Raw genomic sequence first — 17,912 nt, forward strand, 5'->3', positions numbered from 1 at the left:
GGCTGCAGAGCTTCTCCTAACGACAAGAAGCCCCCGGAGCACATCTTGGCCCTGACTACAGTACAATGCGAAACGTTTTTGAATTTCGCACGATATTGTCTCTTTTTTAATACGATATACGCAAAATGCAAAGAAATATGCTTTGATGCATATATTGGAACGTCAACCTATGCAGAGTGAGGTGGCTCATGGAAAGAGGTGACGCTAGATGAAATAGTGAGGTTCATTGGACATCTCATTTATAGAGGGATTATTGACATCACGGGTATCCATCTACAATGAAACAGCTGGAGACTCTTATCGCAAGACAACAAAAATATACTGAAGAAATCGTACGAGTACACGTGTGTCTTACGAAAAACTATGCAACGCTTCACCGCACGGCACAAGCAACGAAGCAGCACCTCGGTTCTGATTTCTTCTGTCGATGTGAAGAAGAAACACTTTGTACAACAGTTCAGTATTCCTTATACTGTTCATGGGTCATTTATCTACAGAATTTATATTCTGAATTTCCTTTGTTTTGAATATTTTCGTATATATAGTGTTTTTTATTGCACTGTTTGTTTACCAGCTGGCCCCCAAATATTCCACACTTTTCACATTTTTATTCATTCTAAAATACTTTTATTGCTCTAGAGCATAGGTCTTTTGGAAAGAGAATATCATTGTTTAAAGTTTGGTATGCAGCGATGCGTGCTGGAGTATTTTTCAAACTGGCAAAAACGATCCTCCCGAGACATATGAAAAACAACCATTTTTGCGTAGTAACAAAAGAGTTAAAGTGCACACAAAAAAGTCAGTTTGGGTGGCTTAGTGGCAAAGGCATTGTCTTTAACTAAGCATAAGGAAACGAGTTCAATTTACAGCCCCGGTGGCCACATGTTCATGGAGGCAACTGACGGAACAGCTGTGTACCTGGATTTAAGTGTACATCACAAAACATCCCAGGTGAAAATGTTTGCACCCCAGGTGGAAATTTTTGCATTACACAACATCCCTAAATAATTCCGGAGTTGCTTACTAAAACTTCCTCATAATGACATCTTCATTCTCGAAATGAAGTGTACGTTTAAATGCTCCTACAGACCATAGTCAAAATAAGTTGCTGTTGTTATAGCCTTAAATAAAAAGTGGTAAGCTTTGTCCAGAAGGTGAAATTCATTGCCGAAATAGCTCCAGTGAATGCAATTTCTAGGACTGCTAATTGTGCATGGGCAAAATTTAAAATTCCACTGACGACACCTACAACGATGCAGTGAGCACTCTTCCAAGAAGCTTTGGTGACACTGTGTATGGACACCACACATGCAATTAGCCAGCAATAAATGAACAACTAAATTTTTATCTAAAAAATGCAGCAATGGCGGTACATCTTGCAATTCAAATGACAGCTTTTCATTTTCACAACACTTTGGTGTAAGTCTATGGGAATATCTCACATTTTATACGTTATTACTGAATTTATATTTATCATCTATATTACTGAATTTATATTTATCATCTATTGTACATTTTAATGTAATATTGCAGGGTGTCTTCAAAACAAGATGTGCTAATTTTCATGCAAGACAACCAGAATCGGCTCTGTTCCATTCCTCTGTGACCAGTATACCGATATTAAGTTGCACCACAGGGGTCATTTCGAATCTCAAGTGTGAAAAAAAAAAAATAGGCACCCTTATTTGGTGAGCACAAGGAGCTTGAATAATCATAGTAAAAGCATAATTATCATAACGCAAATTGACATCAGTCACACTCAAGCGAACACAAAAGAAAAGGCTACGCCCAACAAGAGTAGTGTCTAATAGCGTAGCATTAAATAAAAACTTTCCTACACATAAAATATACAGCGCACAGCTTTGACATGAAGTACAGCTCCTTTGACAGAATGAAAAGCATGCATACATCTGAACGATGCCTGTTTTTTTAACTTTCAACATTATGCGTAGTTACTTAACTTTACAAGCCCAAAGAGTCTTCGCTATATTTGTCAGCACATGGCTGTGCTTCAAATGCACATTCTCACACAGTTAGAATCATGCTGACATTACTGATTGCCATCAACAACAGTTGCCTGGTAGGTTCTCCCGACTTCATTTTTGTAAGAGCTGCGACAAATTCAGAAATGTGCACGCAGTAGCACAACTCTTCAGCTGCACAACATCACCATAATCGAGTGCTAAGTTATGTAAACACAGCGGACAGTACATCCAACAGATCCAATTTCTTTTTTATTGTTAATATTTATCAGGTTATGCCGTATCACTCAAAATTAAAAAAAAAACTTTGTCGACCTGGTGCACATTCTTACTACAGCTTCCTGAGCCAGTACAATCACAACATTCAAATTGTAAGCAACCAATTTCAGTGTCACACAGTGTTACTCAAATTCCTTGACATCTTAAGCTTTTACAAAAGTGATATTACTAATCCTAAATGTGCATAAATAAATCTTTTTTCTAATTCTTTTTTCTAATAACGGGGGATGAAAACAATCAACCCACATGTGTTATCAACCACTGAAACTTTGTTTACTGCTTCTGCCAAAGTGTGAAATACATTGCACTCATACAACTGACCTTTCATTTCCAACACACTTATTCTCATAAAGTATAGGATTGAAACTCTGCACGGAAAATCCAGCAAACAATAAAAGCATATGTACAAGCAGGTGATATTTATATGCTGCCGAAATTTGAAGCAGCTAGCTAGAATGTGTCAGTTCTGTTGAACCTATAACAGTTCCATGGGAATCATAATCACATAAACAAGATTTTGCCACGCTAACGCTAAGAAAAACTCAGTTGAAATAGCAAATCAGTGTTGCTGTCAACACAGTTGTAGCTATGTTGACAGTAAGCGACTAGCACATGAGAATTGGTTGCAAAGGGGAACACACGCACAGCTGATACACGCTACATGTATTAAATTCACAGCCTTCCATGCAGGAACAGGCGGTGAAGGAATTACAACGGCTAAATATAAGACACGCATTCTCAGTACGTCGGAACAGTTACAAGTGCGATCGACAACTGCTAGTCGGTCCTCTCGTTCACTGCACTTGCGTGCGAGCTTAGGAGTGTCGTACGAGCTCTCTTCCTGCAGGGGCGACGCTCTTTAAGCCGCGTGGTGAAAGTTATGACGTATAGTCACGGACGTCAGCGATCCCAGAAACGGGAATGGGCTCGGCGTGCAAGCGAGCTCAACACACAGGCCGCGACGTCTCCTTACCGTAAACGCAGACTTGGCCGTGTCCAGATGCGGTCGTAGCGCGGGACCGATGGTGGTGACCTGCAGTGGCGCCGGCTTGGCAGCGGCGTGCGGATGCGCCGTTCTGGGAGCCAGGTCCATCGGCTGCTCCCCTTTGTCAGGCGGCTTCAGCTCGACGCTGCCTGGGGCCTTCTGCACCCCTGACATCCTGAAGAACGAAGGAGACGGGGCATCGCGGCGTCAGAACACCCCGACGAGCAACGAAGAGGCGAAAATCGCGCAGCAGTAAGGCAAAGGCGACGCTAACCCGACGAGGCAAGGTCGACAGCCGCGCCAACTCTCCCTGCGTATTGGCCTCAAGCGAGGGGGGATCCCTAGACCGTCGACCGCTCGCTCGACTTTTTGAATGGCCGCGCGACGGCGATCGCAGCTGGGAAACAAATAGCCGCGTAGGCACGAGGATTTCAGGAATGCGCTGGGCGGACGTCGCGTCAGACGGTGCGAGCACAATCATGGCGAAGAGAAGCGGCGGCGGCGATTCCCGCTGCGTTGTCTACGCGATCAAAGCAGGTCCCAGGCTCGCGACCGGGCGTCGATTTCGGCCCGACGCCGTTTCATCGAAAATGCCGTCGCCTCCCTCGTCTCACGACGCTCGCTACGCAACACGCGAAGCGGCCGCTCCTTCGGAAGCCCCCAGGTAGCTGGGCAGGCTCGCTGGTGGCTCAAATCATCCTGGTAAGCAACCGAAAAAGAAACAACGTCGCGCTGCTTCCAGACAGTCGACGATGGACGGCGCGTGGCGGTGGCCTGTCGGGCTAACGTTGGGTCACTATCTCTCGGGAGAAATCGGGCAGGAAAACGATTTGTTTATAGTAGGTCACGAAAAAATGCGTATCTGGCCGAGCAAGCTAGCTCGCTCGCAGACAGCTCCATAGCGCCAATTCGAAAGAAGTTGTGCCAGCGGCTTGGATCGCTCCGAAATACGTGAGAAAGTGTGCCCGAGGATCGGTACACAAAATCGCGAGCGTATGATGAACAGTTTCGACTTACTTTTGCATTCGGACGATATACCAGCTGTAGGTATTTTAAACTCCTGCCCCCACGAAGCAACATAAGCTGTCGAATTTACAGTACTTGTGCGCATGTCCGGCTGGGGCGAAAATGTGGCGGGATAAGCGTGAAGCCTCGGAAACAAGAAAAACAACGAAATAGAAACTAAACACAACAGCAACCACTGCATCATCTTGTGGTGCGCAACTTTTTTTAAAAAATAGAGTGGTATTTACTATTTAAATTGGGCAATTTTGTTGTAAGCACATAATAATTGTTAAGTTTGTTAAAATTTAATTTTTAAAATACTATATGTTTCACGTTTTGTGTGCATTATGGTTGGGTATAGCAAAACGCAAAACAAATCTGGCAACGCTTTTAAAGAAGGTTTTTTCGCTTACGGCCAGATGGCAGCGCTTTCGCGAATTGTTGCTTGGAGTAGGTAGTCGGCGCTAGTTGTTCGCGATGCACCAGTCGACTCGCATACGACAAAGCAGTCTGCTGGATCGCGAAAAGAACAATACCAATCATGATCAAAAGTGTCTTGTGTGTCGAAAGTTACCTGCTCGCATTCATTGGGCAGTGTTCAAATGATATCACTGAACTAGAGTGACCTAGAATATTCTAGGTCACTCTAACTGAACTGGACGTGACTCTTCGATGCGCGTACCTCGACTTTGGCGATGCGATGACGAAGCGGAGGCAACGTACCAATGGCTCATCTAGTTTTCGTTTTTGTTTGAGAGTTGAAAATGGCACTGATAGGAAACTCGCGTTAGTTTGATGGCGATGTGCATTTTTTTTTTCATTTACCAACAAACGGTGAAGCTGCAACTACAATTCTAGTTTTGCGCCAATTTTTGATGTTGATAGTTGTTTGACAATAAGCTTTTTTTTTGTTTGACAATAAGCTTTGATCCGCGAATTTATAACTCAAAATATTTGTCGACATCGTAATGCAATATTATGCCTCTTTAGAATAAAGAATAATTTTTTTCGATAACTTGAAGTATGACTGCTGGGAAAAAAATTGTCACCGGGAATTTCAAAACACCATCTCCACGCACATGCATTCGTTATGATGCTGTCTATTTTGTTTTCAAGATACGTGATGTATTCTTTTGTTGGTTGTTCCAGTAAAGAATGAGGTATCACAGGAGCGTCGCCAGGGTTTTGTTTATGCAGCGCTCTGTGTCCCTTCTTTTGTCCGCTCCAGTCGCTTGCGCCGATCTGGATTCCTAATTATTGCTGCTCATTACGCGATTAAAGTGCAGCGCACACATTGGTTAGTCACCGACAAACGTCAACGCCACCGTGGTACCCGTGCTTGACCGCGAAGCAATCAGGCTTTTTCTCTTTCTTTTACACTGCTCAGAGTTATCAACAATGTCACGGTGCAAAGAAGTCGTTACATATACGACGACGCCATTTCTCTCACGCGCGCAGGTCATGCGGAAATCGATGCGAAATAGCATTTCCTTTCGTTTTTTTTTTCTTGGGTTTTATTTTTTGTTCGCTATCTCGCTCTTTCGTTTTATAGTTTTCCTCCATCGGGCCCCGGGGGAACAGCAAGAGTAAAAGGGCGCCAAGGGCAGTCACCCGTCACCGGCGTAGAACCGATGATGGTCGCGTGCTATGGGCGATGCGGTGAGCGCGTGCACAGTCATGCGCAAATCACGACACGCGCCATCTCTCATCTACGCTGGCCACGCCGTACGCATCGCCATTGCGAGCAGTGGGCAATCATACGCGGCGGGGAACCACGCAGTACATATGCAACATCTCTCTCTCTCTCTTTGGTCCACGCATGGAGTATCGGGAATGACGTCGTCGTGCGCGCCGTTTCGGAACATTAGGCGGCCAGGAAGGAGAGCGGGAGGGAGCATGCAGAACATGCATACGCAGCGAAGAAACAACAAAAGAAATGGCGGCTGTGAAGCAACATATGCGTCCACAAGGAAGTGCGCGCGTACTGACGCGTGCGCAGAGGAGCGCACGCTTGTATGGACGCGAAATGCGCGCATATACAGTATATGAACAAAAAACAAATGTGTGTGGGGGGGGGGGGGGGTGAAAACGGGATGATGCGGTGGCGGACGCGCACGCCATATGATGATGCGTGCCTCAATTTCTCGCTTACGTCTATACGACGTGTGTGTACAGAATGACGGCCCGATCCGGTTATGGAGCTCGGAAAATTTTGTTGGTGCTTCCCACGGACCGCCTGCACTGAGATTGTGCGCTTCTAGTATGGATGTGAACCCGAGTATACCAGCAGCAAATAAACGAGGATACTGGGATACTGAAATTGCGCAACCTATAAACCCCGTATTAAGCGCTGTTTCGTCCTTTCTTTCCTTTTTTTTTTTAGATTGCGAATGTAGATTCAAGGTCATTCTTTCTACCAGACATTTATGTGTATGTCTGCAATGAAATGTTTTTCCTTTGCACATACAGCGGCATAGCCTGCATCACGATTCACGCTACAATAGGAGAAACAGAGTGCAGGTAAGATAACCCCACTTAGGTTAGTATAACCTCCTTGGATAAACCTGTCCTGTCTTGACTGATTTCACGAAACAATTTACTAGCCTTAGGGCTTAGATAGATGCAAAGGTTTCGGTTCAACGGCAGGTACGGATGCTAGAAAGTGAACAGTCAATGGGCGTACCATCAAGCATCGTTTTAACGTATAGTTGAAGGGGAAGCCATGCTTTTTTCGTCCTAACCATTACTTCGTTTTACACATTTTTCATACTCACCGCCTTTATATATACCACCAAGTGATAGGGATGTGCCTACTGTGGGTTCAGATTACAAACGTATGTTATTTTATTTCGGTGGGTTTTCTTCAAAGAGAATGTCTGCATTCCGCTGCCACAGTATGCTCCAGTCCACCGCTGCCGCAATCGTGCGCAACAAAGTAACGCAATAAATCCACCACATCCATACTCTGCACGGCCAGTGGGACATCTACTTCGCAAGCATCGCAGTTGTGACCTTTCCCGCGGCGTCCGCAGTCAGTTTTCCGAACATTCAGAAAAGGCCTTGTAAGAATTAAGAAAACTGCATGGTACAGCATCGATGGTTTTCGTTGAACTTAGGAGTTATATATGAGATACGAATGATATCGGAGCACAAGATTACTTCAGGATGACTGCCAGTTGGGCGTGTTGGTAAAGGTTCATGATGAAACAAGCACTAAAAACACACACACTTTTTTTTTACGTTTTCTTGATTCTTGACACGTGTTTGTTTCCGGTTGTGTGCCATCGATTACGGGAGTGCATATTTCGTTATAACACGTTGTTGATGATCACAGGGGAAGTCGGGAATGACGTACATGCGTGTGATGTATTTATTAGTGTTCGCTTCGAAATAAAAATTTTCAGTTGCTAGTAAGCGCTTGTCTGTGTCCTCTCTGAGTGTGTGTACTTTTAGCACTTGTTTCATCATAAAGATTACTTCAGTTAACCACCGGCACAATAACAAAAATTAATTCAGTGAGTTCACTGAAAGAGCAAATTCTTTTGAGCAGGTAAGGGGCTTTAGAGCAGGTGGGATCATTGCGGCACCTGGCGGAGCATGTCTCAACCACGCGCTTCTTCCTACTTGGCCTTTGAGGTTCGCTTTGGCAGTAGGGCGAAAATGAATGTTGACCCAAAGAATACACCACTGCGTACAAAACGGCGAGATACAAGTTAAGAATTAGGGCCACGTCCAATTTTCTTTATGATTTTGGAGACCAATATTCATTTCATTTTAATCGCGGATACAAAAATTTCAATTCGTTAACACTTGGTTTCAAATTACTCGTATTTTGATGGGAACTTCGAGGTGTACCATTCTCAGTCTCGTCATGTCCAATAATACTTCGCTAAAAGTGGTTTTGTTGTAACGAGGTTTGGCTGTGCAAATAAATGGCGTAAAGAAAAGATGGCGCACCTTGCGAAACCCATGAATGCAGCTGCGTTGCAGTGCACGCGTCCAAAGGTGCGCTGAAGCTGGCTCATGCTCGTTCTCATGGTGCCACCGGCCCGGTCAAGCAGCTTGTCGATGTATGGGGCCATGAACGCTGACGTGGCCGTCGTGCCGGCAAGGAAGACTCCCGCCCACGCGAAAGCAATCTACGACATTGTTTTTCAAGTGAACCCCGGCGACAACTTTATGTGGCAGCATAGCCAAGACTACGAAGCCCAACCGCACTTTTTTTTTTACTACGCTGCTGCATGTAGTCCCCGAACGCTAACTTTTATGTATACTGTGTAGCATAAAGAATAAATATTGAAAAAGAAGTTTATAAGTATTATGTTCAAGATTGTTCGCATTGTTATTAAGAAGCTTACACTGTACAGGAATTTCGTTGTTTGCTGTTTCTAGTTTTCTATTGTTGTTGTTTTTTTTGTCTGTGTGTGCCATTTCACCTTTTTTTTTCTGCCTTGATAAACAACGATGGTGTCCCTCGGTTGCAGCAAGTTCACATCGAAGATTGTGAGCCATCATCCGTGTGTGTTCGTCAGGTGATCAGCATTCATCGAGCAGGAAGAAACGAAGACGGTGGTGCGTCGTGAAATATTTTGTTTCCAGCACGTGCAATTACCAAGAAAGAATACGTGTGAGTAATATCATCAGTGAAAGTGGGACTCTAATAGCTCCAATAACCTTATCCTCAATATAATAGGAGGTTGGCCGCTAGGGGGCTGAGCCACTCGGACGCCTCTCGAATGGGTTCTGCCAGTTTTTCACTTTCGCGGCTGAATAAGGACAACCACGGGATTCAAGACCATCACAGATGTCACCAGACGATCACCCGATTCGTCCGATGCCAGGATATACCAGGTGGGCCTACTTTTTTTGAGCCGTGACACTTCTTTTAAGTTCCCACAACGGCGTCGCCCTAGCTACGCCATCGCAGTGCCGACGCAGTGCCATCGACGCGCTGGCAACTAGGCGACAAGCCAGGCCCCCGGCTTGTTCGAAGCCTGCGAAATGGATGTTGTGGAAGTTGAAGGGGAGACGCTGTCTCCCGAAGAGTACAACGACACTCAAGGATGGGTTGTGGCCCATGAACGACGCAAGAAGGCAAAAGACAACAGAAACGCGGAACCAGCCACGAACGCGGGAGGTGCGTCCATGGAGGCGTCTCGGAGAGTGAGGGATTTTTTGCATCGCCGGCCAGTGCCAAAAGAACCGCAACTACCAGAAGACGATTACAAGGTTGTAATACGCCCAGGAGGAGGTCTGGACTTGACGTGACAGAGTCTAGCGCTCATAAGAGACTGTGTTCTACGAGCGGCAAAAGTACAGCCTGACATCGCTGGGGAAGATACTCTCAGAATCAACATGCGACAAAATACTATGATCATGAGCACACCTAGTCTGGCCAATGCGAAGGAATATAGCAACATCAAGGAAATTATGATGAATGACAAGAGCTATGCTACAGCCGCTTATGTAACAGCACCAGAAAACACATCCAAAGGGGTTATCCACGGAATACCGAAGTATGATAATCAAGAAGACATAGAAAAAAGCTTGGTCAATCAGAGGAACCCGACGATTCTACATGTACGACGTATGGGACTCACGGACTCAGTGGTCATCGAAGGGTTGTTTGTGCCGTATTATGTATACTACCGTGGTGCCGAATATAGGTGCTTCCTATACAAGAAGCAATATGAAACATGCACTACTTGTGGTCGAATTGGACATCGGGTGGATGTCTGCCCACAGCCTGACAGCAAGAAATGCCGTGGTTGTGGGGGGCTCAATTTAACTGAAAACCACCAGTGCGTCCCTAGGTGCAGCCTTTGCGGGAAAGGTCATCTTACAGGGGACAAAAAATGCAAAGAACGGTTTAGGACCCCGTACCTTTTGAAGAAAAGATGGTGGGAAAAGGAACAACAACAAGGCGATGAACGAAGAGAAATGAAGATTTTGTCGAACACTAGAGCAACACAGGCATGGAGGGAAGGGTATTCACCAGAAAATCCAACGGAGGAGAATGGCAACGCCACCAAGGACAGAGGGGGACGACGCAGAGATCGTTCCAGCTCCTTCCCGCGACTCGCCGAAGGGGCAAGAGAAGGGACTCAACACGAACCCAGATCCACATCCAGATCAAGGTCCACTCGTCAACACAGATCCAGGTCACGGGCCAAATCCAAGACAAGGGCAACGACATCACCTCAAGGACAGTTCCACGAGGGTCCTGGCGGCGGTCGGGGCAGTCAACAAATGGTGAGCTGGGTGGGCGAGGTATCAGGGGAGTCTCTCCGGTCTGGGAGTTTGCCTGAGGTTGTGGCAGAAGGGTCCACCCTAGGTCAAGAGCTAAACTATATTAAGAAAATGCTAGAGCAACTCACCCGTGAAAACGCGAAACAGAGGGACGAAATAAAACATCTAAAGGAAGAGAACGCTAAACTCAGGCAAAATCAGCTGCGCGAGTCAAGTAGCTCCATAGCATCGTGTAGTCGAATTTTAACTCCAGCGCTTGCACAGGAGTCAAAAGTGCACGCAGCGAAGCGAAGAGCAGAGGAAATATCTCCTGTAGAAAATGAAGACCTCTCAAAACCCCTGGAAAAGAAAGCCGAGAATATGCTCGGAGAACTTACTAAGGTAATGCAACAACAATTCGCAGGATTGCAGTTGCAGCTCGGAGAAATAAAACAAAGAATATATAGCATGGAAAATCGACTAACGCTGGTGGAGAACACGCAAACAGACTTGAGGTCTATAGGAGCAGGCCCGGTTAAAACTACTACTAAACCCTACAACCGGCCGACTACGACCGAAGTAATCTAAATCGCAGGGGACGACTAGACATGGCACGACGTAATCAGTATAAAATTTGGCAGTGGAACTGTCGTGGGTATCACCGGAAACGGGGTAACTTACAACAGTTCCTAAACGGAAAGGAGGCACCAGACGTCATCGCCTTACAGGAAACTGGAGGAATGGCTAAATTGTCGAATTACAAATCCTATGGTACTCCTGATGAAAAAACGTCCGTAACAACCCTCGTGCGAAGAAATCTCACGGTGATAGAACATGATACAGAAATCTGCGATGTCGATCATGTTCTTGTTCAGTTAGTTCCATCGCAGAAGAGTGGTGAAAGTCTATTCATAATAAATGTCTATAGCCGCCCTAGACAAAAAACCAAATTTAGGTCACTTTTGAGAAAAACGATCAGCATTACTAAAAATCAAGCATTGGTTATAGTAGATTTCAACGCGTTGCATCCGGCATGGGGTTATGACAAAGAAAACATAAAAGGTAGAAATCTCTGGATAGACGCCCAACAGGAGGGCCTTACGTTAATAACCGACCCCCTTTTCCCAACTAGGATTGGAAACAGCGTATCCAAAGACACGTCTCCTGACCTCACGTTTACTAAGAATATCATCGAACCTTATTGGCTTAATACACAAGAAAATATGGGCAGTGACCACTACATAATTGAGACCACATTTAAAGCAGGTCCACGTAAAAGAGGAGGCAAAGAATTAAGGATGGTTGAATGGGATAGCTTTAGAAAAATCAGAGAGAAGGAAGCATGCGATGTCATCGAAGACTTAGATGAATGGCTAGGGAACCTTAAGCAAAATATTCAAATCGCAACTAAGACCATACCAAAAACAGAAGGACTAGAAAGCACAGACAGTAAGCTCCTACATATGTGGGAGGCAAAAAAGAGCCTAGAAAAACAGTGGAAAACACAAAAACACAACAAACGCCTTAGAAAAAGGATAGCCACCCTCAGTAAAGATATTGAGAAGTACGCGGAGCAACTATGCAGACAACAATGGGAGGAAAAGTGTGATGCGATGGAAAAACAAATAAGTCTCTCTAAAACATGGAACCTGTTAAGATGTCTGATAGACTCGGAAGCGAGCAAGACAGCACAACAACAAAACTTTATTAGCCTTGTCCGTAAATACAAAGGCACGGAGGAAGAACTGATTGAAGAAATCAGACAGAGATACATTGGGGATACAACCAAAGAGCAATTAAGCTCGTACAAAGGTAAAGAAAATGATTCCCTAGACCGACCCATATTAGAGGCCGAGGTACGATCGGAACTAATGAAACTGAGAACAACATCAGCCCCGGGCCCCGATGGGATCACGAATAAAACGCTCAGAAACTTAGACGACAAATCTATCACAGCCCTCACCGAATATATGAACAAGTGTTGGGGAAAAGGTAAGATACCCAAGCAATGGAAAGCGGCAACAATCATAATGATTCCCAAGCCAGGCAAGAAACTAGATCTTGATAATCTTAGGCCTATTTCCCTGACGTCGTGCATAGGAAAGTTATTAGAGCATGTCATCCTAACTCGCCTGTCAAATTATATGGAAGACAATGAGCTCTTTCCTCATACGATGGTAGGCTTCAGAGCGAAACTGTCTACACAGGACATTATGCTTAAGATTAAACACCAAATAATTGATTCGGGTCTCAATACACACGACACAAAGGTAATAGTTGGCCTAGATCTTAAAAGGGCATTCGATAATACATCCCATAAAGCTATACTTGCCAATCTTCAAGCGTTAGGGGTAGGAAAAAGAGTATACGATTATATAAAAGACTTTTTAACTGACCGGACTGCAAGAATAATACTAGGCGAAGCAGAATCCCAAGAGGTTAGTCTGGGCAGCAGAGGTACGCCGCAAGGCTCAGTACTATCCCCCTTTCTTTTTAACGTGGCCATGATAGGTCTCCCTATACCAGAGTGAAGGAAATTCCAGGACTCCACCATAGCCTCTATGCAGATGACATTACCTTATGGGTAGCAGAGGGTAGTGACGGATACATAGAGGAAACTTTACAGACAGCAGTGAATGTTGTAGAAGAATATGCCATCCATACAGGATTACAATGTTCACCGGAAAATCGGAACTTCTCTTCTATAAACCGACATGTAGGGGTCGGAAAAGCATCCAGGAAAAACCTAACATTAAAGTCTTTGTTGGAAAAACGCAAATACCTACGGTCGAAAGCATAAGAATTCTGGGACTCCGAATCAGCTCAAACGGGCACAACGGAGAGGCGATTAGAATACTTGAAACTAGTGCGCAGCAAACTATGCGTCTACTTAAACGAATTGCAAACCGGCACTATGGTATGAAGGAAAATAATAAGATAAGACTGGTACAGGCTTTTGTCATCAGTCGTATTGTATATGTGATTCCGTACCTCAGACTGCAAGTAGCCGAGAGAGAAAAGATTGACAGAATCATTAGACGAGTTTTCAAACAGGCGATCGGAGTTCCAATTACTACATCTAATGATAAATTACTTCAATTAGGGCTTCACAACACATCAGAAGAGCTTATGGAAGCTCAAAGAATTGCACAATATGAAAGACTAACGCAGAGTAAAACAGGTAGAGCTATCCTAGAGGAACTGGGTATAAACTACGCAAATAAATTTGGCGCCAAAAAGGATATCCCGTATGAAATCAGGAAATGTTTAGTAATCTTACCGATTCCAAAAAAACATGCACCCCGAACATCATAAAGCAAGGAGAGCTGAAAGAGCGAAAAATATACATAACAATGTAAAAGATTTACCGGAAACAACATACGTAGACGCGGCCAAATACAAAGGAAATGACAACATGACTATAGCAGTAGTGGACTACAAAGGAAATCATAAGGTCAGCGGCTCGGTGAGAACGAGCTTTGCAGAAGAGGCGGAGGAAGCAGCTATTGCAATGGCCATAGCATCCACCTCGACTTCACTCATTGTTAGCGACTCGCAGACGGCTGTGAGAAACTTTGCACGAGGGCGAATATCCCAAATAGCTTCAAGAATATTGGTTGGATGCAAAGACCAACGAACAATAGAAATAGTCTGGGCACCCGCTCACTCCTCCTTACCCGGCAATGAGGCTGCACACCAGACAGCTCGAGGACTTACAGACCGAGCCTCTGGATTTCCCTGGTCGAGCGGGGAGGACGATGAGAGATTTGAGCGGATGACCACTTACAGAGATATCACACAGTATTACAGGCTAAGCAGGAAAATTTATCCTCCCGCACACTCGTCATTGAACAAAAGACAGGCGGTGGCGTGGCGCCTACTCCAGACCCACACGTTTCCTAGTCCGGTAACAATGAACCGCTGCGTGCCGGAACTTCATTCGGACAAGTGTAAATTTTGCCACAACAGGGCGGACTTGAGCCACATTTTATGGGCATGCCCGCAGGCCCCCATGAGAGGTGAATTTCCAGACGGGAGTGGATGGGATGCCGCGCTCCTCAGCTCTGACTCTCAATTACAAGCCCGCTTAATACGGCAGGCCAAAGACGCCGCCAGGGCCCATGGGATCATGGCTGTCGTCTAGGTTTGGTCCTCCCTTCTATCGCACCTGAAAGGGAAGAGGACCTTTCTGCTAATTAAATAAAGTTTGTTCATCATCATCATCATCATCAATATAATAACCACTGGTTTACAGGGGCGGCGCCAGGATGTTTTTACTGGGGGGGGGGGGGGGGGCAACCACCAAAAGTGAGTTCCTCCGGGGGGACAAGCTAGCTCTGCTCCTACTAGGTTTTCAATATATGCTTCCGGGCACTTGGGTGGGCATAGGGGGGGCAGGCGAGAATTTTGGGGAGGCTCCAGCCCCCCCTTGCCCCCCCCCCCCGGCGCCGCCCCTGCTGGTTTAACGGACGATTCCCCGTAGTGGGTACGAGCCAAACATAGGCACAAGCAAGTAAGCAAGTGTAACCACCTTGAAAGTGTCACCGGCGACCTTCCAGCCTTCAGGAGGAGCAGCTGCTTGAAAACAAAAGTGCCATTGGAAGCTGTACGTAAAGGCAATGACAATTTTCCTAAACTGCGTTGCATACATGGTCGACATTTCGCTTGCCTAATATTGTTGATACGATCCCGCTGAAGATCACGTAATGCAACACCGCATCAGTCGGCGTCTACGGAGAGAATGGTTTTACAGTGATTTACGAGGATAAAATTACCAGTGCAAAGCTTCGCTGGGCAACAGACGCGTTCATGTATATTATGCTGGTGACTGTGCAAAAACAGCGTTCTTCGCCGAGTAAAGATTGCTTTTCATTCACTTGGATTTACGAACGTCAGATTCCCGCTCATGACCGGTCGCGGCCAAGATTTCTGCTACCCGTCGATGCCTTCGCGTCCCCTGAAAAGATAACGTGAGCGTCTCCAGAGAGTTCTTGCGTCTCCGAAAGAAAACGATGCTGACCTAATATGCCCTGTAATTTAGGAAACGGTTTCTTGCCTTTGCGTTAGTTTTCCAATCGCCCAGTTCTGCTCGGCCATGCTTTTTTATATGAAATAAATTTGAATTCTTCAATAAAGCTTGTTGTTCTCTTCTTTAAAAAAAAGAACGTTTTCATTGATTTCCTTTCAAAATATGCACCATTTTTATATGGTGTCAGTGCGAGGACGTGAGTGCATGTTGAATACACTTGTGAAATTGAAATCTATGGTAAATTGCCCGTGAACGAACTACTTGGCGTTGTAAAACCTGTGCATGATATTCGCTCACCTAGCTTTGGTCATGCTGCTACAGAAAGTTGTCGTCTTGTTCGCTGGTTGCGACTGCATGTGCATTACGGACAAGCGTTCCAGTTGAGCAGTTGTGCGCGAGCTTCACGCGGAAGTCGTCATGAGCTGAAAGTCGTCATGAGCAGAGAGAACTGAGAACGTTAATCTGCACAAGACGCCACATTTGGCGACGCGCAGCGTTGGTGCGACGCCGCCTCGACGCGGCATTTGTGGACCAAGGCACCGTCTCTCCAATCGGACGCTCTGGTGGCGTCTCTATGCGTTCTCCTTTGTGCATTTTCTGTCAACAAAGAGCTAACCTAGACCATATCATGTGGGGGTGTACTCGAAACCCACCACCCAATTCTCTACACATTAATAGTAAGGAGCAGTGGGAGGCTGCCATGTGCAGCTCGGTGCCCGAGGTCCAGGACCAGATCTTGGATTGGGCTAAGAGGGTAGCGGAGACCTACGCTGGGTAGGCTCCTCTGACACTCCACCACCGCACCTTTCCCTCTTGGGATGAATAAAGTTTTAGATGCGATACTCGAGGCTTGTAGTGCGGCGCCGTCCGCAAGCTTCCTCCTCCTTCTTCCACCATCTGTGCATCCCTTCCTCCTCTACACACCGCGCGCGCTTCACTCCTCCACCATCTGTGCACCCTTCCTCCTCTACACACCGCGTGCGCTTCTCCTCTTCACGAACATTCGCTAGCTGTATAATGTAGCGCGCATGCGCCGTCACGCTTCGAGAACATCGGCAGCTGACGCGCGCGCATGCGTCGTTGCGCTTCTCCCCCTTCTCGAACATTCGACAGCGGACAGTGCATGCGCCGTCGCGCTGTATATATACTCAAGGTCGGCGCTCGCTCGCTCAGTTGCCGCTCGTCGGTTGGTTTGTACGGCGCGTCGACGTCCAAGGTCGCGGTGAAATGAATTCCAACGAATCCACAAACACAATGATCGACGTCCCTTCGACCAGCGCCGCCCTTTCGCATACGTGTGTACGTGTTCACTCATTTAACACCCCCTCCTACAACCACGTTAACCAATTTAGCCATCGACCCAAGTAAGTCGCAATTTAACAACCCATTTCACAACCACGTTAACCAATTTAGTCATCGACCCAAGTAAGTCGCACTTTAACACCCCATTTCACAACCACGTTAACCAATTTAGCCATCGACCCAAGTAAGTCGCACTTTAACACCCCGTTAACCAATTATATGCTCCGCATCCTCCTCAGTGTTCCCCCGAGGGAAGCTGCGGGCAATTTTTTTCTCCTCCTCCTCTTTATGCGTCCACATTGTTGTATGCGAGCTCGCGATTTCGGGAGACACGCTTGGTATACTAATGCGAGGAGCCGTGCGCGACGTTCAGCTGAAGTCGCTACCAGCAATGCAGCATCCATCGAAGCCCTGAAGCAGTCCTGAGAACAGGGCGTCTATGAGAACGCGCTACTTGAATCTGACGGCGGTAAGAGTCTGCACGCCGCACTCCGCAGCAACACATGCACCTATTCGACGAAAAGGGCAGCTGGTGTAGCCGTAGAGCAGGGTCGGTTGGGCTTACATGTTGTTTAGTGAAGAGTTAGAAAAGACTTAAATGCAGACTCCAGATGTAAATGTATAGATACAAACGCATGTACGAATGTATATAAAAGGGTGTTGTCCCCCCACCGTAAACACTTCTGGCTAAGCCCCTGAGTAGCGAAGGAATTCAAGTTGAGCAATGGCAGCCAGCACGGGTGTAGCTAAAACTTTTTTCAGAGCGGGGAAAGGGGGTGGGTCAACTACTCTTTCGTAAGTTCGTGTGGGCGTTTGTATGTGTGCGTGTATATATATTGAATACATAATAAACTGCGCGAAAAAGACAACACATTAAGCACATAGAACATGGACAGACGAAGCACAGATGCAGACCTTCAAAATCGGTTAACCAACTAGCCCAACAACGTACATCACTTTGTGTATAAATACTCAAGCAAAATAGGAAATATCAGGGGGGGGGGGGATCCGCCACCCCGTCCTCGTTTACGCCAACGGCAGCCAGAACACTCGTGACTCACTAATGACGCGGGACCTGCATCAGAGGTTTAATTGAAACATG

At 46.0% G+C, this 17,912-nt stretch overlaps 1 protein-coding gene across 4 annotated transcripts in view; it reads right to left on the reverse strand.

Annotated features, from left to right (window-relative positions):
* LOC119159758 (uncharacterized) overlaps positions 1 to 4,400 on the reverse strand; it is a 91,889-nt gene extending 87,489 nt beyond the window's left edge. For all 4 annotated transcript variants that reach the window (XM_075891102.1, XM_075891094.1, XM_075891088.1 and 1 more), the window contains exons 1-2: positions 4,264 to 4,400; positions 3,235 to 3,421 (exon numbers count right to left, since the gene is read on the reverse strand). In XM_075891102.1, coding sequence (XP_075747217.1) covers positions 3,235 to 3,421; positions 4,264 to 4,271 — 195 coding nt within the window. In that variant the 5' untranslated portion in view covers positions 4,272 to 4,400. The remainder of the gene's footprint in view (positions 1 to 3,234; positions 3,422 to 4,263) is intronic.
* Between the last annotated feature and the right edge of the window lie 13,512 nt (positions 4,401 to 17,912).

The sequence above is a fragment of the Rhipicephalus microplus genome, chromosome 1, assembly GCF_043290135.1.
Source record: "Rhipicephalus microplus isolate Deutch F79 chromosome 1, USDA_Rmic, whole genome shotgun sequence".
Lineage (NCBI taxonomy): Eukaryota > Metazoa > Arthropoda > Arachnida > Ixodida > Ixodidae > Rhipicephalus > Rhipicephalus microplus.